The sequence below is a fragment of the Phacochoerus africanus genome, chromosome 4 (assembly GCF_016906955.1).
Source record: "Phacochoerus africanus isolate WHEZ1 chromosome 4, ROS_Pafr_v1, whole genome shotgun sequence".
Lineage (NCBI taxonomy): Eukaryota > Metazoa > Chordata > Mammalia > Artiodactyla > Suidae > Phacochoerus > Phacochoerus africanus.
Window position 1 is genome coordinate 151,293,328 of NC_062547.1, and position 27,419 is coordinate 151,320,746.

Below are 27,419 nucleotides of genomic sequence, written 5' to 3' on the forward strand. Positions count from 1 at the left end.
CTTAGACCTCTCCTTGGGGTTAGGGACCCGTCCTTCTTTCTCCCACAGGCGTGCCTGTCCAGGACAAGGCACAGGAGACATTGAACCATAGCTGCTGGGTTACTGACTGTCCCTCTTTCTCCGTGAGCTTTGAGGGCAGCTTCCGTATCCTATCCATCTTTCTATCCCCCGGATCCTGGCCAAGCACTAGCTCAAGGAATGATGCTCAGTGACTAGTGGTTCACTGAATGAAAGAACAATTTCAATTACTACTTGGTTCAGGGGTTCTAAAAAATGCGAAGTGAATAAATGAGTGGGGAGCTGAAAGTTCGGGTCTAGAGAGAGATACGGACTGGGAAGTTCAGAGACAGCTAAACTGACGGCCGATCCCTTGGCGGAGCGAGTCTGAAGGATTTCACCCGGAGTCATTCAAATCCCAGCGGCCCAGGGGCGGGTCCGGGTCTGACCACGCCCCTACCAATGGGAGGTCTCCCTGCCCTCCTTGCCCCGCCCCTTTCACCCATCGGGGCGGGACCGGCCCCTTCCGAAGAGGAGACTACAAGTCCCGGCAGGCCGCGCGGCGCCCCCCCCCCCCCCCCCCGCCCCGAAGAGGAGCCGGAAGTAGAGAGCGCGAGGTCTAAGGGCACGAGGGAAGTGGCGGGCGGGGACCGAGGGGGCGTGCAGGTAAGCGGACCGGCCTGGGGTCGCCGGCATGGCAGAGGCCAGGAAGCGGCGGGAGCTGCTTCCCCTGATCTACCAGCATCTGCTGCAGGCGGGCTATGTGCGCGCGGCGCGGGAAGTGAAGGAGCAGAGCGGCCAGGTAAGCGTGCGCGGGCCGCGTGCAAGATTGAGGGCGAGGGGCCCGCGCCCCCTGCTCTGGCCCGGGGCCGCCGAAGGAGCCGCAGCCTCTGCCTCCCACCCCCGCGCCCCCTGCTCTGGCCAGGGCCGCCGAAGGAGCCGCAGCCTCTGCCTCCCACCCCCGCGGCTCTGGTTCCCCTGGGCCTCAGTTTCCCCTCTGCGCAGTGGGCGGGCCCGGACGCGAGATCGGACGCGTAGGGCTTTAGAATTCCCGCGCCCGTTACCTCCACCCCCTTCCTGGGAGCGGCCGTTTAAAGTTTCCCGAGTCTCGGGCCACGTGGCTCGGCGCGGCCCCCTAGAGCAAGAAGGCTGCTGCGAGTCCGAGGAGTGGATTAGGACCCGCCCTGGAGGGGGCAGAGCACGGAGAGAAGGGGCCGGAGGCGCCCTGGTTGAGCTGGAGCCCAGGCCCTTAGCCCTGCCGTCCCGAGTGGGATAGCTGTGGGACTCGAACTCGTGGTGCGGTCCTTTCTTACTTCATCCGTTCTTCGAACAGCTGTTAATCTGGCGTTCAGGGTGGGCGCGGTCCCCAGCCGCCATCCTGGAGTCTAAATCCAGTAGGGGATGAGTCAAAGAACCCCCAAAGTTCTGCAGCCTTAACACTGCCTTAGGTGCCGGGAATGAGGCACAGGTGCTAAGGCAGGACCGCAGACGGCCCTTGTGGGGACACCCAGGGCAGCTCTCCTGCGGAGGTGGATGCTGGCTGCTGTGAGATCTGAGAGAAGGGAGGTGGGTCCGCCGAGCAGAGGCCTCTGGAAAGTTTTCTGGGGGCTGAAGTGTGGCGTGCAGGGGGAGAGGGTTCCCTGGGGAGGCAGAGGTTGGGGAGCTGATGGCAGCTTCCCTTGGGTCTCATTGGAAGGGGTGACAAAGCCACGGGAAGGTTTGCAGCTGGTATGGTGGCTTCTGACCCCACGAGTCAGTGTCCCTTCAGCTGTGGCGCAGGCTCTCTGGTCCTGATGCTTGAGACTGACGGGGGGACGGCCCCAGGACAACGTCTGTGCCTCTCCTAATCCTCTCTCGACCTCAGTAGCCTTTTCTTTAACACCACTTGATATGGACAAGCGGGCAGGAGCGTCCCCATCTTCTCCGGGTGTTTGCCTGGGCAAAGGTACCCTGCACTCCCGGAGCACACTTCCAGCAGGAGCAGGCGGGTGACTGTTTTTTTTAAGTTAATGGAACAGTGTGTGGGGTGTTCGTAGCTGCGGTCCAAGTAAGGCCGGCAGGGGCCCAGGGCCACTCACTGAGAAGGCTACTTGAAGGACGCGAGGAAGTGAGCCCTGCAGTTGGCAGGAGGGAGCCTTCTAGATGAGCAAGCCCTGAGGGAGGGGTTCCGGACCCTGTGAGGAGCAGCGAGGAGGCCGTGTGCCTGGGGCCCAGGAGCGTGAAAGTGACACTCGCGGTCTCCCTGTTGCTGCTGACGTGTGGGGCACTGCCTAGGTTGTCTCATTCGGGCCTGACAGCAGCGAGTGCTGTGGGCACCGCGGTCACCCTGTGTTAGAAAGACCCTGGCGTTGGCAGAGGTGAAGAGTAGCCGCTCCAGGTAGCAGGTGCTTCCCTGACTCCAGGTGCCCCTCCTGGCCTCCCTGCCCAGACCCCTGGCACTGCTCACTCAGCCTCCTTGGGGCACCTGACGCCACGGGCTCTTGACATTTGCAGGGAGAGCAGGCCTCTGATCCAGGGCCTCTGCTGCTCCCAGAGGACTGGTGCCCTTTGGTTCCGGTCTCCTGCCGCCAGGTGCGTGGACTGTGCGAGTGTCTGGGCTGTGGTTTGAACCGTCCTGGGGAGATGGACCAGCCCGGCCTTTTCAAAGGTCGGAGATGGGGAAGTCCTGGCTGGTGGCCCCAAGCCTGGAACGTGCTGAGGGGGCGGGGGATAAATGCTGGCCTAGAACATTCCACCTCTACTCTCTCAAGGGTCCCTCTCACCACCATGTTGTCTTTGAAGGTTTTAGCGGGAGGGCCTGCCCTGCTTGTCTCGGGAAGGCTTGGCTGCTGCCGGCAGGACCAAGCAGGCGTATTTCCCAGAGCAGACGGATCCCCTTCTCAGAGTTCCCGTCGTGGCTCAGCACCTTAAGAACTCAACTAGGATCCATGGGGATGCGGGCTCGATCCCTGGCCTCGCTCCGTGGGTTAAGGATCCGGCGCTGCCGTGAGCTGTGGTGGAGGGCGCAGACGCGGCTGGAATCCTGCATTTCTGTGGCTGTGCTGTAGGCCGGCAGCTGTCGCTCCAATTGGACCCCTAGACGGGAGCCTCCATACACCGAGGGTGCGGCATCCAAAGCAAACAAAAAGGATCCCTTCTCAACCACCCCCTGCTGGGGATCACAACGTTGTGAGAGCAGGGCCCCCGGGCAGGACCCTTGCTGTGCTCCACGGTTAATTGCTGCTTCCCCTTTGTTTCTCTGCAGAAGAGCTTCCTGACTCAGCCTGTGACCCTTCTGGACATTTATACGCACTGGCAACAGTAAGTCCGCGGGCGCCGGGGACCGAGTAGGGAGACAAGCCCCCCAGCTCTCAGCTGGTCTAGAGCTGTCCCCATGCCCCCTGCAGATTCTGTTGTCACCTCCAAGAAGCCAGATCCCAGGTGTGGGCGTCTGGTCGTGGAGAGGATGCTGAGACCTGGGATCAGCACCTCTTAAGGACGAAGCTTCTCAGCAGCTGGTCCTCCTTCAGTCAGTCGGGTCTGTCCTAAGTACAGAGATGCTGTCCGGAGTGAGACAGGCCTCAGACGCTGAGACGAGGGCGGGGAAGTTGCGGGGCGGTGAGGATGGGGAGAAGCAGTGTCTAGGGCCCGGCCACCTAACAGCTTAGCGTGGCCTCTGGGCTTTGATGTGACCGCGTCGGGGCGTGGGCAGTGAACTAGGCGGTAGGTTTGGAGAGGCCAGGCCCTGGCGGGACACCTGCTGGCGCTGAGGCCGGTAGCAGCAGGCACAGAGCAGGCGAGGTCAGCGGGGCCCAACCCACGGCGCGAAGGCGTGTCTTTGTCCCCAGAGCCGTGGGAGCCACGGGGCGGGGAAGCCGCCAGGGGGGAGGTCGGCGTCCCGACAAGAGCCACTGGGTGGGGGCGGCGGGGGCGCCGGGTGCCCCCGGGTGTCTGGCTCGTACACCTGCGTGGAAGGAGCCTGATGGGGGGGAGAGCGTTCAAGGGCACGTGGAATGTGACGAGCCTGTGCCACATGTACAAGGAGGAGGGGTGATGGGGGACAGCAGAGGAGTGGTTTGAGAATGACGCGGGGACAGTCGTTCTGCCCGTGAAGCGGCCCAACCGCAGCAGCTCGGCTGTGAAGGACCTGATCGTGTCCCCTGAGGAATGACAGGGGTACAGGAGGTCCGAGGTGGAAAAGGCGGCAGAGAGGCAGGTGCGGGACCAGGTCTGCCATCTCTGAGGACGGAGAGCGTGGGGGGTCCTCGGGGGCCCCAGAGACTGAAGTGGGAACGCACGTACCTGCTTGAGGAAGACTGGCTCCGCTTCCGAGTGGAAGCAGTGGGTCTCAGAGTCGCCACGATGAGGGCGGCTGCTGTGGAGGGTGGGCTCCCCGGCCTCGGGTGTGCCAACAGGGCAGGCTGGTGTCGGGGGCCCCCCTCGGGTGGAGAGCTCGGCTCGGGGAGAGCTGTCTTATCTCTGCTGTGCTGCTAGGTGCGCGGGGGCCCCCCTTCCTCCTGCCCGGTGTCTGGGCGTGGGCTTGGCACTTCCTTTCCCAGAGAACTGCTTCAGCGGGCCCGCCGCCACCCTTCCCTGCACAGGCCCCTCCTTGGGTGGGGGGCGCTGAGGACCAGAGCCCTCCTAGCTAGTGGTGGGAACCCAGGGACAAGCTGGATCACCGTGGACAAACTTGGCCTCCCCAAGTCCATCTCCACCCGTGAAATAGAGCAGAGCAGATGACGCGCCACACCTGCCGCCGGAGGCATGGCCACCCCACCCCCACCCCCAGGGCTCACTGAGCACCTGCCTTGCGCCAGCGCTGTTCTTACCGTAGCTGGGAGCGAACCAGACAAAACGCCTGCTTCTGTGCCGCTTGCATTCTGCTGGGAGGAGAGAGGCAGCGAACTGGGCCTCAGAGTAAACGAACCTGGTTTTGCAGAAGATCCCAGCAGGTGGCCTTGCCGGGAACATGGGGCCCGAGCAGCACACCCCAGACTGTGGCAGAGCCGCGTCTATCCCAGCCGGAGACCATGGGGCACAGACAGGGACTCCCTCCGGGCAGGGGGCTGGGGTCAGAGGCGACACGGCTTCCGAGTTCCAAGTTCCCGCGACTCGGCCGTCTGGGTGCTCACCCCCTCCCTGGAGCCCCAGCCTTCTTCCTGACCCTGGGCGCGTCACTTAGCCTGCGCTGGGCACTCGAGGGGCTGTAGTGAGGCGCGAGGGTTCCTGCCAGCAGCCCCCTCCCAGGCCTGCCTGTACGGGGGCGGGGGTGGGGGGGCGTCGAGCAGGAAGTGGGTGAAATAACAGGAGAGAAGCATGTGACACAGGACGGCAGGGCAGAGCCGGTCTCGTGGGAGGGAGGCCTCTGAGGAGGCTGTGCTGGAGCCGAGGCCAGGCCAGGAAGAGGGCAGTGCAGGCGCCCCCGCTTTGGAGCCCCCAGAGCCCAGCCCGACTGCCGTGCTGTGTCCGCAGTGCCGGCCCAGGGCGCTCAGGGACAGTGCGCTGCTGCTGCTGCTTTGAAGACGCAGAGGTGGCTGTAAGGACGCGATGGCGTGAGATTGCAGACCCCAAACTTGCATCCACAGTGTTTCATGCCTGTGTAGCTTCACACACGTTTCCTCGGGGGCGGGAGGGTCTGGGAGGGTCTTCCTTTTTGACTCTCCTGGGGTCGCCCTTGTCCCTCGGTGGAGCAGGTCAGTCACCCTTGTCCTGCAGAACCTCGGAGATTGGCCGGAAGCGGAAGGCAGAGGAAGACGCAGCCCTGCAGGCCAAGAAGACCCGCGTGTCAGACCCCGTCAGCAGCTCGGAGAGCTCGGAGGAAGAGGAGGAGGAGGAGGAAGCGGCCGAAGCCAGAAATGCCAAAGCCAGTAAGTCCACTGTGCGGGGTGAGCCCAGTCTGGTGCCTGCTCCTTGGGGAACAAGCCACTGATGCCAGATTGTTCCAGGGGGCGGGCCCGCCGCCCGCTTCTCCTTCAGTGCGTGTGCCCTGGAGGACCAGGCCTCTGGAGAGGTTCCGTCAGACGGGCCCCTCATACCTGTTTTAGTTTTTTTTTTGGTTTTTTTTTTTTTTTTGTCTTTTTAGGGCCGCACCTGCGGCATATGGAGGTTCCCAGGCTAGGGATCTAATCGGAGCTTTAGCCTCCAGGGCCGTAGCAACACCAGATTCAAGCCACGTCTGTGACCCACACCACAGCTCACAGCCACACTGGATCCCTAACCCACTGAGTGAGGCTGGGGACTGAACCTGCAACCTCCTGGTTCCTAGTCGGTTTCGTTAACCAGTGAGCCACGACGGGAGCTCACCTGTCTTAGTCTTGACTCGAGCGCTTCCTCTGGGCTGTCGTGTCCCCGGTGCTGGGTGTCCAGTGGCGAACAAAAGCATAGCTGGGCCCTTGCATCTGCTCTGGTCAGTGCGGCCCAGGAACTGCACTGTCTTTTATTTTTCCCTCCTTTTTTTGTTGGGCTTCTTCCTCCCACAGCTCACGGAGGTTCCCAGGCTAGGGGTCCAATCGGAGCTGCAGCTGCCGGCCTGCACCACAGCCACAGCCACAGCAACGCCAGATCCTTCCCACTGAGCGAGGCCAGGGACCGAACCCTCGTCCTCATGGTTACTAGTTAGGTTCTTTACCGCTGAGCCACAACGGGAACTCCAGGAGCTCCGTTTTCACAAGCCCCCCAGGTGATTCTGATAGCGCAGGAAAGAAGCCCATATTTTGAGGAGAGCTGCTGCAAGGAGATTTCACAGAGGGCGGCGGGCAGGCCCCTCCTGTGTGTGTCTGGGCCGTGTTGATCTTGGTGTGTCTGGAGGTGTGCAGCGTGGCCGTGCCGGCACTCTGGTTCCAGAGCATCGGCTGGGGTGACCGCCTGAGGCCCGGCCGCCCCCCTCCCCGTGTTCTCAGAGCAGTTTGTGCTTAACCAACAGCAGTCGTAGCTCTGCCGGGGAGTTAGCGTTCTTCTCTGCGTTACTGGTTTTTACTTACACAGAAGGTAATTTCTTAATTTTTAAATACATTTCCGATTGTAAAGGAAGTACAGGCTTCATCATGGAGTATTCATTATAGAATATGTGAAAATCCTTTTTTAAAAAGGTGGGGGAAATTACCCATATTCTTACCACACGTAATTTGGCAAATTATTCTTCCATTTATTTTTCTGAGCATATTTCTTCAAATATGTGAATCATACCGAACATGCATTTTATACCTTGCTTAATCGTTTAAATGATAATGCAAAATAAGAACTGTACAAAAGCAAAGAGAAGAAAAGTGAGAGCTTTCTTCCTCCCCCTTGTCTGCTCCTCTCCCACTCCCCGAACCCGCCTGCACCCCCATTCCCGAACCTGTCTGCACCACCCCCATTCTCCTAACCTGCCTGCCCCCTTCCACTCCCTGAACTTGCCCGCACCCCTACTCCCCGAACCTGCCTATACCCCCTCCACGCCCCGAACCTCCCTGTACCCCCTCCACGCCCCGAACCTCCCTGTACCCCCTCCACGCCCCGAGCCTGTCTATACCCCCTCCACGCCCCGAACCTCCCTGTACCCCCCTCCACGCCCCGAACCTGCCTATACCCCCTCCACGCCCTGAGCCTGTCTATACCCCCTCCACGCCCCGAACCTCCCTGTACCCCCCTCCACGCCCCGAGCCTGTCTCCGGCGGTGGGGGTGGGGGGAGCCCGAGGACACGCTCCTTTGTAGCCGCCCTGGTGCAGGGAGACACCCACACATGCCCACACCTGCAGACCATTTGAAGCAGAAATTGTGAATCTCTCTACTGACAGTCTGTTCAATGGTGATGAGTTTTTAAAGCTACGCGATGAAATCAACAGAGATGCTCGTAGAGCCTTCATTGAGGGAAACTTCCCGCGCTGTCTGTGGGCGACATGCCGCGCTGTCTCGTGATGAGTTGTCTCCAGAGTGAAATGCGCAGCGGGGCGGCGGGGGCGCCGCTGAGAGGAGCTGGGCCACGAGGTGCCAATCAGTGGTTGGGGCCGCTGGTTTAATACACTTCCTACTTTTGAATGGGCTTAAAATTTTCTGGAATCAGAAGCAAAGGAGGCGTTCCTGTCCTGGCTCAGCAGTTAATGAACCCGACGGGCCCCCACAAGGACGCAGCTTCCATCCCTGGCCTGGCTCAGTGGGTGAAGGATCCGGCGTTGCCGTGCGCTGGGGTGTAGGTCGCACGCGCGGCTCGGGTCCCGCGTGGCGGTGGCTGTGGTGTAGGCCGGCAGCTGCAGCTCCGATTCGCCCCCTGGCCTGGAAACTTCCGTACCCCTGGGTGGGGCCCTAAAAAGAGGTGAAAGCAAAAGTCAGGAGAAGAATCCGATGGCATCGCTCACCTCGACAGCGTCTCTTAGTGTCTCCGCGTCGCGTCCCTCGCGGTCTCTCCCTAATCTGAGCTCCCAGGAGACCGCGCTCTGGAACAGAAGCCCAAGAATCCGGAAATCTCAAAATCTGACTGGGTCCCAGTCTCGGGGGCAGCCTCGTCTCCACTGAGAAGCCCTTTAAGTTCCGAGGCGCTTTCTCTGCGGACCTGGGGCTGCCTGCCTGACCTCCCGTCTTGCTGAGGGCGTGCAGGTGCAGGTGGCCTGGGGGTCGCGTGGGGCCCCGGCTAGTGTGCGGCAGGATGGAGCCTTTCCTCTGGAGGCCTCGGCATCTCTGCCACAGGGAGGGGCTCCACTGGGGATGCAGACGCGTGACCTCCGCGTTGCTGCTTGCTCTCCTCTTGGGGATGCGGCCAATGCGGCACTGAGCTCCTGCTCCGCCTCCCACCCTGCGGCTGCACCGGGGGGCCAGTGGCATCCTCGGGGGAGCGGGAGGCTGCCTGTTCACCGGGCTTCCGTGAGAAAGGGCTCGTGGGGCTCAGCCCGGCGGCGTTTGTGTCTTGCAGCCCCCGGACCCGCGTCTACCAACTCCTCAGTCCCGGGCCCGGTTCTGCCCTCAAGCATAAAGGATGAAGGCGCGGTGAGTGGCCCGGTCCAGCCGGATGCCAGCCCCGGGGCCCTGCTGAGTCTGCTCACCTCCGTGGGCCGCAGTGTATCTCCTGGGAGGTGGTTCCGCGCCCAGACCGGACGACAGGCCTCTCCAGTCGTGACCAACGCAGTTCCACCCCAGGCGCAGGGGCTGCCGGTGGAGACACGGGGGACGCAAGACGCTCCTGGCTCTGAAAGCTCTCCGGCCTCCTCTAGACTGGAAAGCGCCTCAGACTCGGTGTCGCTTCTGGTCCGTCCCAAAGCAGCATCACGGACGTGTAAGGATCACGTCCCGAGATTGCCTGGCCGGCTAGCAAAAATAGGCAGAAATACGAAGCCATGGTAGCGTCACAGCAGACAGCTGCCCGCTGCTCAGCAAACCTGCCGGGTCCTGAGACCCGCATCTCAGGCTGCGCTGACCCCCCACCACACACACACACAGCCACCCCGCTGCGAGGGCAGCTGCCCAGTGCAGCTCCACCGTGCAGGCCAGGAGTACAGGCCAGGAGGCAGTGCGCCCGACCTCCCGGGGCTGGGACGTGGTGGAGCCGGGAGCAGGTGTGGTCCTTGCTTTTGGTCGCTGGGCCATACCCCTGGGTCTGTTCCCCCGTTCCCCGTAGGCAAAGACCAAGAAAGCCAGCCAGACGGGGAACCCCACGGCTCGTGCTGCCTCCGGGAAGCCCGTGGCCCAGCTCCTCGGCCAGAAGTCACCCAGGAAGGCTGCGGGGCCCTCGGCCAATGCCGTCCTGGCCTCGGAAACCGAGGAGGAGGGCGGTGTCTCCGCCCTGAGGACCGCGGCCAAGCCTGGTGAGGAGCCCCGACCCCCGAGGGCGGGCTGGGAGGCAGGCCTGGGGGTTCTGGCATTCGGGGGTGGTCTCCACGACAGCCAGGCCCCGTCTCAGGCTGCTTCCCTCCTCTTGGCGAGGGAGGGCGAGCTGCGGGAACACCACAGGCTGCCGGGGGCTCAGCGCTTCTGGTTTCTTGCTCTCAGGTGGGTACAGGGCCCCCCAGGGCCTGAGGCTACACCGGAGGTCTGAGGTTGCCTCCATTTCCCACGTAAATTGGCCTTTGCCCTGCCTGCTTCCATGAGATGCTGCATGGGGGTCCTCTGAGCCGTCACGTGCTGGCTCAGGTGCGTCAGGACGTCATTAGCAGGCTTACCTGGGCTCAGGTGTGCTGGAGCAGAGAGAACGTGCTACTCGCCCCCGCCGCGGGCCTTCCAGAGGGCGGGTGGCCACGGCTCTGTGTGGGGCAGGCCCTCAGTCCCCTCCCTGCTCGTCCCTCAGGAATGACGGCCGCCAGCCAGGCCCACAGCTCCAGCGAGGACACCTCCAGCTCAAGTGATGAGACGGACGTGGAGGTAACTGGCCCCCACCCTCAGGAGCTGCCCTCTGCCAACCGCTGCCCTCTGGGGGGGCCTGGCCGGGGCCTCACACACCAGTGGCATCCATTCAGCAAGTGTCTCAGGGTGACCAGGACCTGGAAAGGCCGAGGCCTGTGGAGGGAGGGTGCCAGGGGCTACTCTGGGCAGAAGAAGGTTCAGGAATCCGGGGGGAGAGGCCCCATCCTGCCTTGGTGGTGAGGGAAGGCTTCCTCGGAGAGCTGGCGCTGCACTGGGGCCTGGACACACGGGCCTTCGGCCGGGTCGGGTGTTTGTGGGGGCGGGCCTTTGAGCAGGAGGAGCTGCACGAGCAAAGGCCCGGGGCGGGGCTGTTGGGGGGCCGCGTCGGGGTGACTGGGTGAGCTGCTGAGGAGCTTCTGGGCCTGCTGAGTGCCGGTCCTTGGCCCTTGGCCAGAGATAGGCGGGCCTGGTGGTCTCTCTGTGGCCTGGGAAGCATCCCCACGTGTCACTCCTCTTGTGCACCTGCCAAGGGCCTTGGGACGCAGTGGTGAGCAGGGTGGGCGGGGCTCCCCAGAAACGCCCCGCCGGTGCGGTGGCTCCTGTGAGGAGAGCCGTGAGGACAGTGACAGGCGTGACGCAGCAGAGGCACGGGGTGGGCAGGGGTGGAGACGGAGCAGGTTTGGTGCATCTGAGGAGCAGGGATGTGCAGCTTCCGGAATGAGGGACCGTGGTACAAGGTGAGGTCGAGGCAGGCAGGGGCCGGGGCCGAGCCCGACCCCGACGACCTCCGAGAGGAGTTTGGGTTCTCTCCCGGGGACCGTGAGAAGCCATTGCGGGGCTGCAGGCACACGGGTCAGATGACTTGATTTATGGGAGTTCCCCGCTGGTCCAGTGGTTAAGGATCTGGCATCGTCCCTGCTGTGATGCAGGTTTGAGCCCTGGCCCAGGAACTTGCACATGTCACGAGTGTAGCAGGAAAAAAAAAAAAAAAAAGATGGCCTGATTTCTATTTCAAAAAGATTGCTGGTTGTGTCCTGGATGGGATGGTGCCGAATAAAAGCAGCGAGATGTTTGAGGGGCTGCAAGCAGGAGATGCTGCTGGCTGGTCCCAGGGCCTCGGGAGAGGTGTGGAGGGAGAGCCCCCCCGGATTCAGGGCTGGCCGTCCTGGACCCGTGGCGTTCCCGCCTGCCTCCCCGCCTTGACAGGACCCCGCGCCTGTGGGGCCCTGCTCCCGTCTACCCCAGGCCCAGGTGCGGGCTGCTCCCCCCACCCCGTCCCCGCCGTCAGGCCCTAGTTACGGCCGCAAGGACGCCCTGGGCAGCCAGTAGCAGCCACGCAGCCTCACTGGGCCTGAGCCCAGGAATCTCAGCCAGTCGGTGCCCGGACCCGAGTTGAGGTCCCGCCTCCTGGAGGGGCAGCCAGGTCTGAGCTGCCCCAGTTGACAGAGGCTGCCCCTCTGCCCTGTGTGCCAGGGGGCAGAGGGGCATCATGGCTTGAGAGTCCTGCTTCAGAGCCACCCAGACAGGGGTTCCAGGTGCAGCTCTGCCCTTCGTGTTTTTTTGGTTATTTTATTACATTTTAATGTCTACAGCGTCGCCCATTTCACTTTCTCATTCACGGCGTTGGGGGCACATGCCTGTTTTCCTTTTTACTGCCTCACCTGCGGCACATGAAGTTCCCCGGCTGGGGTCCAAGTGGAGCCACAGCTGAGGCCTATGCCGGAGCTCGAGAAAACGCCGGATCCTTAACCCACTGAGTGAGGCCCGGGGTGGAACCCGCGTCCGCACAGAGACAGCGTCGGGTCCTTGACCCGCGGAGCCACGACGGGCACGTCTGTCCCTTGGTGTTGGTGTCGAGCGACCTAACCCCCCTGGGCCTCCGTCCTTTTCTGGCAGTGGCTTGTAGAGACACGCTCGTCTCGGGGGCCTCAGGACGGGGCCTCGCAAGCTGTGACGGGTCGGGACGGTCACCCCCTGAGTCTCCTTTCCTCCCAGGGGAAACCTCTGGTCGCACCAGCGCAGCTCAAGGCCTCGGCGGCCACAGCCCAGGAGCCTCCGAGCAAGAGGGCACCTCCGACTCCTGGGAAGGCAGGGGCTGGGACACCCCAGGGCAGAGGAGGCACCCTGACCCCAGCCAGCAGGGCCAAGAAGCCGGAGGAGGTCTCGGAGAGCAGCGAGGAGGAGTCTGAGAGTGACGACCAGGCCCCTGCCAGCACACCCAGCCAGGTGAGGCCCGCCCTGCATCCCCCGGCAGCTGGACCTGGCCTGGCCCCCGAGACGGTGGAGCAGCCGTGCCCGGGCGCCTGCCCCGCCCGACGAGACTGGCCCTGCGGTTTGGGGAGACGGAGGTGGGGCGAGGGCAGCTCTGGAACCCGTCCCTCCTGCCCGAGCAGTGGCCTGGAAGGCCTGCTCCCCAGGGGGCTGGTCCTGCCCCCCAACCCCCCACCCGGCGGGCAGCCACTCCGTTCGCCTCCCTCAGTCCCCGTCTCGGGAGCGGCCCGCAGGCCTCACCCCGCCCCGCGAGCCCTGCTCTGGAGGGACCCGCGGGTGTCACGACTTGCTCCTCGGGTGTCTCAGGCCAGCCCGAGGCTTGTTAGCAGACGGGGTGTCGGCTTCTCCCCTCTCGCTGCGTCCCCCCCGCCCCCGCCTCTGCGGGTCCCCAGAGCCCAGCCCGAGCCTGCGCTCAGGGAAAGCCGGAGGGGCCGGGGGGCTGCTGCCGTCAGAGAGCCCGGAGGACGAGGGGGCGGACAGGCGGGGAGGCCCCGGGAGGAGAGGTCCCTCCGTGCAGCCAGGCCTGGGGCAGGAGAAGCAAGGACAACTGCGAGAGGCCCTGGTGGCGTCTGGGCCCCGGGTGGGGATGGCCCCAGGGGGAGGCGGTCGGAGGCGGCTCAGCCGCCTTGGCGGGTGCGTCCCTGCGGCCCCGGCTCAAGAGCGTCAGCAGAAAGTGGGCTGCTTCCTCTTTTGTACAGGCGAAGGCCTCTGAGAAAACGCAGGTCCGAGCCGCCTCGGGTCCTGCCAGGGGGGCCCCTGGGAAAGGGGCAACCCCAGCACCTCCGGGGAGGGCAGGGCCCGCGGCCGCCCGGGACAAGGTGGTGAAGCCCGAGGAGGGGTCGGAGAGCAGCAGCGAGGAGGCGTCGTCATCATCATCGGACAGCGAGGAGGAGGCGCCCGCTGCCAAGACCCCGCCTCAGGTGAGGCCTGGGGGCGCGCCCTGCCCCCCACCCGCCCCCGTGCCCCGCATCCGACCCCGTGCCCCGCATCCTCCCCCATTCCCCCCCCACCCGCCCCCGTCCCCTAACTGTGTCTGTTGCTCCAGGCGAAGCCCCCGGGGAAGGTCCCTGGGGTCAGAGCCACTTCGGCAGCCCCCACCAAGGAGTCCCCGAGGAAAGGGGCCCCCTCGGCCCCCGCGAGCAGGGCAGCCCAGGCGGGGCAGCGGGAGGAGGACTCGGAGAGCAGCAGCGAGGAGTCAGACGCCGGGGGCCAGGCTGCCGCAGCTGCGCCCCAGACCTCGAGCCCGGCTCCGGTGAGGCTGGGGGGGGGATGCCCGCCCCGACCCTGGGGCCTCGCCCGCTCTGGACCCGGAGCCCGTGCCTCCCTTTGCCCTCTGACCCCTGCCTCCCCTCGCGCACCCCCCTCCCACCCCCGTAAGCCCTCTGTCCTGACCCTGTCCCTTGTCGCTCCCAGGCAAAGTCCATGGGCCAGAACTCCCACGGCAGGGCCCCCCGAGCCCCGGCAGGGAAGGGTGCAATCCCTGCGCTGCGGGGGCAGGCGGGGCGGCAGGACTCGGGGAGCAGCAGCGAGGACTCGGACTCGGGGGACAGCGAGGAGGAGGCAGCCACCACGGTGAGGCTCCCTGACTCCTCTCCCTCTCCGCGCCTCCCCCACCCCGCACCGGGCCCCCGCCCCCGCCCAGAGCCCCCGCCCTCTCTGCTCTGGCATCTGCAGGGCTCACCATCCTGGTGTCTCACTGCAGGCGAAGCCCTCCGAGAAAGTCCTCCCAGCCAGATCGGCCTCGGGCCCCAGCACGGGGCCCCCTCAGAAGGCCCGGCCTGCAGCCACCCAGGTCAAGGCCGAAAGGTCGGAGAGCAGCGAGGAGTCCTCGACAGACAGCGAGGAGGAGGCGCCCGCAGCCGCCCCTGCAGCCCAGGTGGGGTCTCGGCCCCTGGGGAGCTGTGGGGCGGGCCGCCCTGGGGCTCCAGCCCGAGCAGAGCAGAGCAGAGGGGGCCGGAGGCACGGGCACCCCCTCCAGCTTCTGGCTCCCGTGTCCCCTCAGGCAAAACCAGCTGTGAAAACTCCTCCGACCAAGGCCTCGCCCAGGAAGGGCGGCCCTGTCACACCTGCCTCTGCCAAGGCTGCCCCAGTGCGGGTAGGCACCCCGGCCCCCTGGAAAGCAGGAGCCACCACGGCATCCCCAGCCACGGCCAAGGCCGCCCAGAGACCGGAGGCGGACTCTTCGAGCAGCGAGGCCTCGGAGAGCGAGGAGGAGGAGGAGGAGGAGGCGCCTCCTGCCGCAGCAGCTGGATGGGTGAGGCCAAGGGCATTTGTCTGGCTCAGATGGTTGTGGCCTCGTGGTCCCTCGGCCCCTAGGGCGCACCCTCCCCATGCCACTCTGGGCCGGGTCTGGAGGGAGGAGCCTGCCGGTGAGAGCTGCGTCTGGCCCCCGAGGGGGCCTCCGGGAAAGCCAGGGCCCGCGAGGCCCGTGTCCAAGCCACGCCGTGGGAAGACTCGGAGCAGCAGGGGGCCTGGCTGGGCCCGGGCCCACCACCTGCTGCTCTTGCCCCAGGTGGCTTGGCGCAGCAGGGACACTGGGGCTGAGGTGGCAGTGTGCCCAGGCTAGCGGAGCACGGCAGGTGGTGGTGTCTGGGGCCTTTTCAGGAGAGAGGGCCTCTTGGAGGAGGTGATACGTAAACTGTGGGCTGTAAGTTAGCAGCCAGGTGACGTGCAGCTCCAAGCAAGGGTACGTACCAGCTTACTCCCACGGCGGGCGCGTGGGGGACAGTGCCTGGCCAGCAGAGGGTGGGGTCCTGGGAGAGACTGGGTGGTGAGGACAGATTTGGGGGGGGTTGGAGCCAGGCTCCCTGGGTTCAAGTCCAGCCCCGTGACCTAGCAAGCAGTTGGGCCCTCTGTTACCTTGTCTGTCGGCTGGCACTCAGTCTGCACAGGGCACAGGGTCAGGGCCTCTGAGCTGTGCCCTGCGAGCCCAGCAGGGGTCCGCACACACGCGGCGAGTGCCCCTCCCCGCGGGAGCAGCGTCGGTTGTCCAGCCTGGCGTCCAGCCTGGCAGGCCAGGAGCAGCGGAGGCGGCGCGCTCCTGCTCTCAGCTGCCGTTTCTTGGTCTGCATTGTCTGTCGCTCTCTCACGAATGGCGCGAATCAGCCCGTCCTTGTGGCCTGGGCCGAGCTCGCTGGCGGCCCTCCTCCCCCGTCTCCTCCGGAGGGATCTTCGTGGGGTCTCAGCTCAGCAGGGCCTTTCTCTGCCAGAGCGGAGCCCTGCAGGTGTCCGTGCGCTGATCCAACCCCGTAGACGCCTGTCCTCCTGCCGCCCCCCACCCCCACCCTGTGCTGTGAGCTGCCTCTTCGTGGTCTGGGGCTCGGGGGTGGGGGAGGAAACAGGCGCTTCGAGGAGTCGTTTGGGGACCCGCTCCCTCCGCTGGGGTCTGCCAGGCCTGGCCGCTTCTGTCTGCTGCGTCCTGGCCAGTGCCTGTGCAGCCACAGGAATGGTCATGCTTGGGAGCCGTGGCTTCTGTCAGGGTGAAAGCGGAGTAGCCAGGCCGCGTCTGGGGGCTGCCCCGTGGGAAGACGCGGAGTCTCCCGCCGCGGGCCGTCTGAGGCGTCCCCACGGGGCTGGAGGAGGGTCTCATAAGCCTCCTCTTTCTCCACCTTCACCTGCAGGGTGGGGTGGTACCTGCCTCTGTTTGGGGATTAAGCGAGACCGTGTGTGGCCTTCAAATGCTGTGCACGCTGCCTGGGTTCCATACTGCCCGGCACTGCCCGGATCAGAAATGAGTCAGCGGCTCCGATCTGCTCGGAGATACCCAGCAGCAGCTCAGAGTAAACCATCCAAGTGGGAGTTGAGGCTCCAAACAAAAGAAGTAGCAAAGACGGGATTAGTTCTCGAAAACCAGATGTGCCAGGGACTCAGGAACGGGGGGGTTCCGGACTTAAATACCACAGGAGGACAGCCCCGTTGGAGGGGGCGGGAGTGATTCTCAGCGGTGGTTCGGTGACTGTCGGGCAGGTGGTGGGAAGCTTCTGCCCCCGGCCCTGCTGGACGTGGGTCTTGGTCCTGTGACGTGGGCGTGACACTTGCTCAGGGTTCCAGCGGCTCGTGGGGGTTCGCCTGTAGGATTTCAGCGTGCAGGTCATAGCTGCACGTTAAGGACATTTGACTTTCTTTGATTTAGGTGGCTTTTAATTCTTTTTCTTGCTTTACTGCAGTGGCCGGAACCCCCAGTACACTGTGGAATAGATGCCAAGAGCAGACAACCTTGCCTTCTTGCTAATCCTAGGGGGTGAAGCCCTCGGTCTTTCACCGTGAAGCATGGTCTTAGCTGTAGGTTTTCACAGAAGCCCCTTTTACTTTTTTATTTTTAATTTTTTAGGGCCACACTCCGGCATATGGAGGCTCCCAGTCTAGGGGTCGAATCAGCGCTGCCGCTGCCGGCCTCCACCACAGCCACGGCAACGCGGGATCCTTAACCCACTGAGTGAGGCCAGGGGTCGCACCCGGATCCTCATGGATTCTGGCCGGATTTGTTTCTGCTGAGCCACGAGGAAACTCCCCAAGTTGATGTTATTATGTTCAGATTTTTTCCTGAGTCCTTTTATGTTTTGTGCACAGTTGATACTCGGTGTGGAAGACTTGTCCGTTTCCCTCTTAGTTGCCTAACTTACTGGCAGAAACTTGGCAGCAGCTAGTCCGTTCTGACCCTTTGAACGTCCGGGGTGTCTGAAGTGGCGTCCTGCGTTCTTTCCTCATTTTTGGTCCTGGGTATCTCTGTCCCGTCTCTCAGTCGGTGTAGCTAACGACTTAGCAATTTCATTCTTATCAATGAAACCGAAAGTTGTTTCTTTGAATTTTCTCATGTTCCTGTTTTCTGTTGAATTAATTTCCACCGGAGACTTGACGATTGAAATCTCCTTTGAGTTGGATCTGCTCTTCTTTTTCTAGCGTCTTAAAGTAGAATCTTAAATTGTCTCTTTTAGCTCAAATGTAAGTATGTCAAGCTATCGGTTTACCTCTGAGGCCTGCATGCATTTCATCGCATGAACCCTGAAGTCCAGTTTTTACTCTTTGAACCCTTTGTTGGGGAGAAGTGGGTTCGTGTCCGAAGGTAGGGAATTATTCGGAATTTTTAATTTCTAACTTAATTTCGTTGTGGCTGAAAAATACAGTGTGTATGATTCTGGTCCTTTTAAACTTCCCGAGACCTGTCAGGGCAGCTCGGAGCCCGTGTCTTGTCTTGGTCTCGCAGGCCCCTGGGGAAGCCCCGCTCCCTTGGGTCGCCTTGGCGTCCTGCGCTGACAACCACCGTGGCCCTCGTTCTGCAGCCTGCGCTTTCAAGGACGTTCTTTCTTGAACTCTGACTCAGGTTTTCACTTGCTCTTGTGGGTGCGAAGCTGGCGTTGGCGGGGGGCGGGGGGGGGGCACTGATCACGTGGCCTCTGGCGGGGTGGCGGGGCCTTGACTCGGACAGCGCCGCCGCCCCGTCGCGGTTCGCATCAGCGCAGCTTCCTTTCGCGCTCTGGGCTGGGATTTTGTCCTTGTGTCTGTGGGTCTGCATTTGCCGGAGACCCTGACAAGCTTCTTGGGGATTCCTTGGAGGTCCGTCTAGATGAGGTTAAGCTGGAGCTCCCGCTGTGGCTCAGCGGGTTAAGGCCCCGACGTCGTCTCCGTGAGGACGCAGGTTTGATCCCTGGCCTTGCTCCGTGGGTGAAGGACCCAGCGTGGCTGTGGTTGTGGCAGCTGCAGCTCGGATGGGACCCCTAGGCTGGGAGCTGCCCTAGGCCTCAGCGGGGCCGTGAGAACAAAGAGCCGAAGCGAGCAAGCCCCGCAGCAGTGGTTTCCGTTCGGTTCCGCCAACACCCTCGGTGCTGGGCTTTCAGTCCGAGACCAGGCTTGAGCGCCAGCTCTTGCGTCAGCCTCGCAGCGGGCAGAGGGGACGAGGGCACGTCTCCTGTGTGTGTAGAGACGCGCGTGTGTGGGTGACTTAACTCCATCGGCCCCAGGTTCGGGACACGGCCACCTCGCCGAGAGGGAGCCTGGCGCCCAGCTGCGCCCCGAGCCGCCTCGGCTTCGCTGACCGCAGGCCGGAGTCGGGGCTCCCCGCGTGCCGGTCGGCGCTGTCCGCACCCGCGTGGCCGGGCCTTGCTTACGGCTCCTGTTTTCCAGAGGAAGAAATCGAGGCCCAGGGCAGTCAAACGACATGCCCCGCTTCCCACAGCCCTTAATGGGGGGCCGGGCCCTGGGTGCAGGCATCCGCCTCCAGAACCGCCTTGCTGGCCCTCTGCTCGCTCTCCTGACCCCGCTTCTGCGACTCCCCTTTCTCCTTCCAGATGAAGAACTCAGTGACAGCCCCTCAGACCAAAGCCACCCCTGCTGTCCCCAGAGTGGCTTCTGCCAAAGTGGCAGCATCAGCTCCTGGAAAAGGGGCCCCTGCAGGTGCTCAAGCCACCCTGGGGTCCCCGGCCAAGGCAAGTAGGGCCAGCGCCCCAAGAGGTGCCGGGGTGGGACGGAGAGGGGACCAAGCCGTGGGCCCCGCTGGCTGAGGGTCCTGCCGAGGCAGGCGGGACCTCCCCACACCCGAGCGCACGTGCGGCTTCGCTGCAGGGAGCACGCATCTCTCTTCATCCCCCAATCCTGTGCCTCCTCATGGGGCAGGTCAGGCCGCCAGCGAGGACCCCCCAGGGCAGGCCTGGTGCAGGGAAGGGCCCGGGGGCCGTGCCAGCCGTGGGGAAGGCGGCGACGACGGCAGCCCCCCAGCCAGGGCCCGTCGGGGAGGCTGAGGACGACTCTGAGAGCAGTGACGGGGACTCGGACAGTGAGGAGGCGGCGCCCGCACAGGTGAGGCCCCGTGGGGGGTCGGGGGGGTGGTGTCCCACCTCCACCTGTCCCCACCCCCACCTGTTCCCACCCCACCCCGATGCTCCCGCTCCAGGCGGAGCCCACCAGGAAGACGCCCCAGGTCAGAGCCGCCTCAGCCCCCAGCAAGGCCTCCCCCAGGAAGGGGGCAGCCCCGGCTCCCGCTGGGAAGACAGGCCCACCAGCCACCCAGGCGGGGAAGCGGACGGAGGACTCGGAGAGCAGCAGCGAGGAGTCGTCAGGCAGCGACGGGGAGGCACCCCCAGCCCAGGTGAGGCTTCAGGGGGAGGCGGCCGCAGGGCCAGGCCTCCCGGCCACCGCCACCTGCGCCTGTGTCACACCTTGCGTTCAGGGCCGGGTGAGGAAGGGGGAGCAGGTTAGGGTGCCGACCCCAGGGTCCTTTTTCTCTGCGTCTGTCCCCTGTGTTTCCTTAGACAAAACCCCTCACTGAGACCTCCACAGTGCAAGGGGGCACACCTGCCCCCTGGAAGGCTGGACCAGCACGGCCCGCCAAGCCCAAGAGATGTCACAGTCTGAGAGCCGTGACAGGGCTTGGACTGTGTCGCAGGTGCCCTGGGAGGCCCTGGGGAGCTGAAAGAAGCCACATCCCTTGCCTGGGCCTGGCCTCCTGCAGGCACGTGTGTCTCCCGGGAGAGCTCTCCCAGCTCTGAAGCCGGGGCGGATGCTGTCCTGTCCGCTTGCTCACGGCAGCAGGAGCGGCCCCACCCTGTGCGCTGAGGGTGGCGAACTCCAGGACTCGAGGCTCAGGCCTGGCGGAGGTGTTGGGTGGCAGCTGACACGGAACCTGGGTGTCCCGGGAGACGCGGGGGCGGTGGGCACCAGGGCAGACTGCGGAGCCCTTGTTGCGACTGGAGAGGTGGTCCCTGTGGCTCCAGCCGGTTGTGACCAGGTGGACACGTCCCCTTCACGTGGCCAGATCTTCCACTTCTTAGGAGAAGCTGGAGGGCCCTCTGCGGGCTGAGCTCCAGCCGGACTAGTTTTGTTTTCTTCTGAGCAAAACAGAGCAGGCGCCAAGAAGCACGGACACCCCGGCCTCGCCTCGCTGCCCTCTGTGCATCCGAGCACCTGTCCTTCGATCGAGGCGAAGGACGAAAGGCGGCAGTTCCCCCCGAGGAGCGTCTAGTGTGTTGGGCAGGACAGGGTCACGGGATTCTTGGAGCCTGTTCTGGAGCCGCTGTGTCTGAGAGGGCGGAGGGGAAAACGGAGCTGAGCTAGAGGAAGCCTCAGACCCCACAGCAGTGGCGCCGGGCACTCCAGCTTGGGGAGCCGAGTGTGTGTCGTGGGGAGGGGCGGGGAGGTCAGGTGGCCTCAGCGAAGGCCAGCTGTCACTTGTGTGTGTGTGTCTTTTTTGGGCCACACCTGCAGCATGTGGAAGTTCCTGGTCTAGGGGTCAAAATGCACCTGAAGCTGCCCGGCTACACCACAGCCACAGCAACACCAGATCCTTTAACCCACAGAGCGAACCTCATGGATACTAGTCAGGTTCTTAACCCACTGGGCCACAGCGGGAGCTCCCCATAGGCGGCCGTCAGGAGTCTACTTGCTTGTTACCAGTTACATTTTCGGAGCCCTAAATGCCCAGCCAGGACCAGGGGCCCCGCTGTGCTTAGTGAGGTTGTAAACAGGTTGTCAGCAGGGTAGTGGCTCCGTCAGGATGTCCTCACGTGCAGGAGCAAACCGGCTCGGCAAGGGCTTAGCGGGAGGCCGTGGGCTCTCGGTGCCCAGAGTTGAGGGTAGGGCTACGGGGAAGCGGGTTTCTTGAGCTCAGCGGCCTCGGGACTCCGCCTTCTCTGCTTCACCTGCCTCGCTGCCACAGCAGGGCTGCAGCGTTTCCTGAGGAGCTAGGAAGTCCCCTCACCTTGTGCCCCCGACCAGCCGGAGGCCTGGGCTCTGTCTGCCCCACCCCCGCCCCCATCCCCAAAAGCCACTTTCCCATGAGGCCGCAGGTTCCTTTGCTTGGCCGGGAGAGGGGCCCCCGGAACAGTCAGGGCTCTGCTAGCAAGGGGGGACACGGGCACGGCTCTTGCAGTGTTTATCGTAGTTGACCCGTTTAAAAAGTGGGGAAGTACACCCGCAGATCAGCAGCTTCTCGCCGATCTTGGGACTTGGCGACTAGCAGCCTGGCTCCCACTTTGCTGGCTGGGCCGAGCGGAGCCTTCGCGCCAGTGGGCAGCGGGCCGGCTGCTGTGTGTGCGTCAAGGGGCCCTTGCTCGCTGGCCGCGGTCGCCCCCCGGCCCGCGGTCCTGCTCCCCTCGGCTGATCGGCAGCCTCCCTGTGCTCGTGCTCCGCAGGGAGGAGGCTGCAGCCCCGCCAGCGGCAGGCCACCGGCCGCCACGGCCTCAGCAGGGAAGGCCGAGCAGAAGAAGGCCAAGGAGGAGAAGGCCGAGGGGCCCTCCGCCAGCAGCGACGACGAGCTGCCGGCCAGCCAGGTAGGCTGGGCCTTGGCCCTGAGGATGCTCGGGCTCTGAGCTGGGGGAGCCGGCCGGGGGCGGGCAGGTCCACCCCAGGGGCCTGCGCGCACCCCTCTCGGGTCGCCGAGCCCTCCGCTCCGCATGGATGCGGTCCCCTGTGCGGTGGAGCGGAGGTGGGCGGCAGGGCCAGTGGAACCGGCGGGGTGACCATCCTGTTTGATGGCGCGGGGACACGGCGTGCTGCCTGATGAGGGGCGGGGGCGAAGCGCCAGGAACCGTTTCCCCACATTCTGAGAACCCGCACGCAGCCCGGAAAGGCGCAGGCGCTGGCCCCTGCGTCCTGTTCGGGGCCAGGATCCCTCGGGCCTGGCTCACACCTGCCCCACACCTGCCCCCCGCGCCCCGACTCTCCCAGTGGGCGGGGGGGAGCCCCCCCGGGTCCAGCCCCAGCCCCAGCCCCAGCCCCAAGCTCCTAGAAGCTTCTCCGGGCCCTTCGGAGCCGCTGTGGTCCAGAGCGCCCAGCCCGGGGCCGGCTCTGCTCACCCCTCCCGCAGGTGCCATGCCCTGGGGCCGAGCAGGCCCGCCGCTGTTGCCCAGCCCAGTGTGGGGTGTTCACCGCCTCTCCCGCCGCATGAGCGCAGCTTATTAGAAGGAGGGGCGGGCCTGCCGGGGACTCTGCGGCACCCCGTCCTTGGGGTCCTGCGCTTACTCCCCCAACAGCCCCGAGAGAGCAGGGCTGCGTTTATTCTCATTTGGGGAGAAGGGAGTGAGGCCCAGAGACATGGGTGAGCTGCCCCAGTGTCACGTGGCTGTCACAGGGGACAGACGGGTGCCCCCCCCCCGCCACTCGCTCTGTGGGGCTTCTTGGAGGCCACCGCCCCCCGGGCAGGATCTCGGCAGCTGCCCTTCCCTGCGGGGCTGGACTAACCCAACTCAGGCGAACGTCGGCTTAAGCTGAGCCATTTAATGGGTACGTTAGTCCCGAAGGTTCTGGAGTCCCTCTTGAGACAGTCAGCACTCGGTGGGGCCCCCGGAGGCTCAGCCCCGAGCCCCGAGCCCCGAGCCCCGAGTGCTGACTGTTGGCGCATCCTGAGGGAAGGGTGGGAGCGCCCCAGGCCCCCTCCCTGTGCCTTAGGCCCCACCCGCGGGGGCCGGGGGCTCTGGGATACCACGGGGAGGTCCGTGCCGGGCAGGTACCAAGTTAAAAGACCAGGCCCGGCCTTCAGAGGTTCACACTGAGGCAGAACGAGGCGGCAGCTAAGAAGGTAAACCAGGGCTGCATCAGAGGCCTGGCCTGGCTGGTCCTGGAGGGGCTTCTGGTTGCTGAGGACGAGCTTCCGGCCTTGGCTCTGAGGCTGGCTTGCTGGTCACCCTGGGCGGGGCTCCTTGCCCTCTCAGAGCCTCCGCCTTCTCGGCCCCAGGGGTAAGACACCCTCCCCTCTCCCCCCTCCCCGGGGTCAGGTGAGCCGTTAAGGCTCCAGGCCACAACCCCAAGAGCAGGGTGGCCCTGGGACGTTCTGGGAGAGGCTTTGCAGAAGCGCCACCCTCCAGGGCTCGGTGCAGTCAGGGCTGTGTCCTATGACCCCAGGGTCCGCGGCTGGGCCAGCCTGCCCCCAGCGCCCCACACAGGCATGAGGTGATGTTCGGTGGGCTGGTGGCAGGGGCTGGTGGCAGACCCTGGGGCTTAGTCCTGCAGGCGTCAGACCCTGCGGTAGGAGGAGGGCCCTCCCTGCCTGTGCCCTCCAGGGAGGACCGTCCGTTATGCTCAGGTGGCCTCACTTCCAGGGAGTCCCTTCTGACCTTGTCACCTCGCGTGTGCTGTGTCTCGTGGTCTCCAGAGCCCACCAGGGGTCCTGTGCGGATGGAGCCCAGTCTGGGGCTGCTAACGGCCCTTTGGGCAGGTGGGAGACGGGGGCTGGGCTGCACAGGGAGCTCCGGACCGAGCTGGGGCCAGAAGCGTGTCCTGCACGCCCTGGGCAGCACAGCCCACCTCTTGAAGTCACCTCTCTGCTCTGGGCGCAGCCGCGGTCCCCTTGCACCCCGCCCTGTCCCCCCAGAGGCGGGGGCGGCGGCCGGGGGGCGGCTTCTGCTGCTTTTAGCAGCCCAGACGCCATCGTTTGCCTCAGTGGGTTCCTGCCGCTCTCGCCCGACAATCTGTTCCTCTGTCTTCTCACGTATATATAGATCTCCTCCGCTGGGGGCCCGCGCCCACTCTCCGTCCTGCTCTCCTCATCACGCGGGGAGGAGGCTCTGGAAGCCGCAGCTCAGCAGGGGAGGAAGGGCCCAGCCCCGTGGAGCTTCCCCCTCGGGCAGCTGGCCCTGGGTCCCCGTGGAGGGCGCGCCTGACCTTGGGCAGAGGCTCGCCAGGGGCCTCCTGCCGCGGGCAGGAGGCAGGCAGCATGCGGGCAGCGCTGCTGTCTGCGCCTCATGCTGGCCAGTGTAAAGCAGCCCCGGAGAGAGAGCCCAGGGCCCCCGTGGTGCCCGCAGCCGCAGCAGCTCCCAACTGCAGTCCTGCTCTCCCAGCCCCGCTGGGCTTCCCTTTTTCTCTTCCTCTTTTTTTAAATCCCTGACAAGTTGCCCCGCACGGTCAGCGTCCCCGTCTCCACCCTTGTCTCATGGATGAGCTTTTCTGCCTCTGGCGCGGTCATAGAGTCCGCATGAGGCCTGCGGGGTCCCCTGGGTCTTAATTGCTGGTCGCCCACGCAGTTGACCTGTTGGAGACATGGGCTGCCGTCCTTGGGTGGCGGCGTCAGAATCTCGGGGGCAGGGGCCGCTCGATTATGAGTGACTGCCAGGGGCTCCGAGCGCCCCACTCAGCAGGTCTGGCTCTGGCTCAGCCTCGGCTACGCTGTGGGACCTTGGGCGGCTCTCCTCCCCTCTCTGAGCTGGTGGCCTTCCCGTCTGTACAAGGGTGCCAAGCCTGCTGACCTCGGGGTTCAGTGGCATCAGATGGGCTCCTGTGAGCCGCAAGGCGCTGTGCTGGCTCCTGCCCAGGGGGCGGCTGGCAGTGGCCCGGCCGCCTGCTGCTGCCCCGAGCTCTTTGCCCCCCCCCCGCCACCCACCCACCCTCGCCTTCCCCCGGCCAAGCCGTTAATCACCGCGGGCTGTGTTCTGTTTTTGTCTTTCAAGGTGATTAAAACCCCTCTGATTTTTGTCGACCCTAACCGTAGTCCAGCTGGCCCAGCTGCTACCCTCGCCCAAGCCCAGGCTACAAGCACCGGGAGGAAGGCCCAGGCCTCAGAGAGCACGGCTGGGAGCTCCTCTGAGAGTGAGGACGAGGACGTGGTTCCCGCCACGCAGCGCTCAGCCCCCGGTGAGCTCGGGCCCCGCAGGGCCGACCCCCCTGCTGCCACTGCCAGACGCACGCCCCCCACACCCACCCCTGGGGCCCAGGAGCCAGAAGACGCCGCGTGGGACGCTGGCCGGGTCCCAGCCAGTTGCTGGTCTGGGGCGCTGGGGGCCAGGTCTGGGCCCAGGCTTGGTTCCTCTTGATGGGGGGGCTGGCTCCAAAGGCCAGGACCCGGGCCTGAGGCTGGAGGCCGAGGGACCAGGCGTCTCCATGGTCGGAGGGACGAGCCTTGTGACCTCCGACGCCTGAGCGGGGGAAGGCCTGTGAGGGAGTGAGCCTCCTGCTCCTGGCGGCATGTACGGGGGTGAGGTGGCCCCTAAAGAGAGACATGCAGGGAAGAGCCTGGACACGGGGCCAGATCTGGGATATCTGACTTCTGACAACCCGTGGTCTCGCCGTGACAGCAGGAAAACAGTTAATTGCTGTTACTGGTAGTAGAACACCTTTTAACGAGGCTGTTAATACCTGGTCTGGGTAGGCTCATTAGGAAACACATACTAGGTGCACCTGTTGTGGCGCAGCGGGAAGCGAATTTAACCAATATCCGTGAGGATGCGGGTTCGATCCCTGGCCTCGCTCTGTGGGTTAAGGATCCGGTGTTGCCGTGAGCTGTGGGGTAGGTCGCAGACATGGCTTGGATCGGACGTAGCTGTGGCTGTGGGGGTAGGCTGGCGGCTGTCGCTCCAATTGGACCCCTAGCCCAGGAACCCCCATGTGCTGAGGGTGTGGTCCTAAAAAGACAAAAAAAATGCGGATGAGCCTGAAAGAAACAGCGTGACTGTCCTCCCAGTGTCCAGAGTCGCTGCTGCTGAGTCACCCCTGTGAGCCCTCCCTGCCCTTGCGGCGAGACCATACCGCACAGGTGCGCAGCCACCTTCACCCCACGAGGTGCCGCCTCACGCTGGCAGCCGGGTCCCTCTGGGCGCCAGAGCGGCTGCTTGGGTGCGGCTCCCGCGCTGTGTCAAGCCGGAGCCGTGGGGCAGGAGGCCGGGGCTGTGCCGGGCCCTTGGGACGGGGCCTCTGCCCGTGGCCGCGGCTGGTGCCGTGTCTCCCCCCCCCGGCGTGGGGGCGGGCGCCGTGCCAGGCTTCTGCGCCTGACGTGCCCCGTCCCACTCCTTCTCAGCTCTCAGAACCAGCTCGGCGACCGCGCCCCCAGCGCCCCCGAGGACGGCCCCCAGGACCAGCAGTGGCGAGGAGCCCGGGCGGGCGGCAGAAGGCAGGAAACCGGAGGCGCCGGCCACCCAGGTACCTGGCGGGCGAGGGGCCCTGGCAGCGTTGCCAACAGCAAGCTCTTGGTTGGGTCTCCCCCCGGCATTGAGCCGGGCTGTTCCCCGGGCGCGCTAAGGTTGCTCCGGTCGTGCGCCCCAGGCTTCCCTGCTTCGGGTCGTCCTTCCTGCTGTGATCCTGCTGGCACCCAGAAGCCTGGCAGCGAGGAGCTGACAGCTCGTCGCTCAAATGCGGAGCCTGGGCCTCTCCCTCAGTGAGAGGCTGGACCCAGGGCCAGGGTCAGGCAGCGGCGGCAGCGGGGCCCTGGCTCCCAGCCCTGCTCCGGGGCGGCAGCGGCTCGCTGTTGTCCTGGCCCGTCGCCCTGCCCCGTTCCGAGAAGGCGCCTCAGAGAGGGCACCTCTGCATGGAGGCCTCGGCCCACAGGCGCTTCCTGGGGGCGCGGGTGCTGAGTGGGGCTAGGCTGTGCTCCCCGCACCCCACGGCCTGCCTCCGCTTGGCCGTTCAGCCGGCCGGGGTGCTGAGCGTCTGTCCCCACGGGCACGGGGTGCGGCGGCCGCAGGAGGGTCCCTGTGCTCGGGGACCTCTCAGGTCGAGGCGGCAGCCGCTACACGAGGACACCCGGAGTGGAAGCCCTCACCAGCGGGGACAGTGAGATGACCCGCTTTAGAAAGCCCGGGCCGGCCTCCCTGGGCACGCGGGGGGCACGGCAGGCAGGTGGACCCGGTGCGGGGACCTCGGAGGAGGTGCTTGGGGTGCAGGAGTCGGGGGAGGGTGGAGCGGCCGGGGCTGAGCCCCCAGGTCTCAGCAAGGTCCCGCGGCCACTTCTCTCCTTGGCTACTGGCGGCTGTGGGAAGCAGGAGACCGCTGAGGCTGTCGCAGCCGCCAGGCTAGAGGCCCAGGGCCTCCCCAGTGAAGGCTCCCATCAGGCCTTGGGACCTGGGGCCCGAGAACGAGAGGAGCTCACGGCCCCGCTTTCTGCCCAGGTGGCGGCAGTGCTCCGTGCCCCTTGGTCCCACGTTTCCTCCTGCAGCTCTGGGTCCCT

The 27,419-nt window shown here is 65.0% G+C and overlaps 1 protein-coding gene across 3 annotated transcripts in view; it reads left to right on the forward strand.

Annotated features, from left to right (window-relative positions):
* The first annotated feature begins 599 nt into the window (after positions 1 to 599).
* TCOF1 (treacle ribosome biogenesis factor 1) overlaps positions 600 to 27,419 on the forward strand; it is a 32,961-nt gene continuing 6,141 nt past the window's right edge. For 2 of the 3 annotated variants that reach the window (XM_047779054.1, XM_047779053.1), the window contains exons 1-18: positions 600 to 799; positions 3,242 to 3,297; positions 5,692 to 5,843; positions 8,865 to 8,938; positions 9,567 to 9,753; positions 10,233 to 10,306; positions 12,284 to 12,514; positions 13,258 to 13,479; positions 13,605 to 13,811; positions 13,973 to 14,131; positions 14,262 to 14,435; positions 14,562 to 14,813; positions 18,844 to 18,981; positions 19,169 to 19,351; positions 19,446 to 19,640; positions 21,682 to 21,819; positions 24,931 to 25,114; positions 26,274 to 26,395. In XM_047779054.1, coding sequence (XP_047635010.1) covers positions 692 to 799; positions 3,242 to 3,297; positions 5,692 to 5,843; positions 8,865 to 8,938; positions 9,567 to 9,753; positions 10,233 to 10,306; positions 12,284 to 12,514; positions 13,258 to 13,479; positions 13,605 to 13,811; positions 13,973 to 14,131; positions 14,262 to 14,435; positions 14,562 to 14,813; positions 18,844 to 18,981; positions 19,169 to 19,351; positions 19,446 to 19,640; positions 21,682 to 21,819; positions 24,931 to 25,114; positions 26,274 to 26,395 — 2,856 coding nt within the window. In that variant the 5' untranslated portion in view covers positions 600 to 691. Of the gene's footprint in view, positions 800 to 3,241; positions 3,298 to 5,448; positions 5,513 to 5,691; positions 5,844 to 8,864; positions 8,939 to 9,566; positions 9,754 to 10,232; positions 10,307 to 12,283; positions 12,515 to 13,257; positions 13,480 to 13,604; positions 13,812 to 13,972; positions 14,132 to 14,261; positions 14,436 to 14,561; positions 14,814 to 18,843; positions 18,982 to 19,168; positions 19,352 to 19,445; positions 19,641 to 21,681; positions 21,820 to 24,930; positions 25,115 to 26,273; positions 26,396 to 27,419 lie in introns of those variants that run through there. The other variant, XM_047779055.1, reaches the window with a different exon arrangement.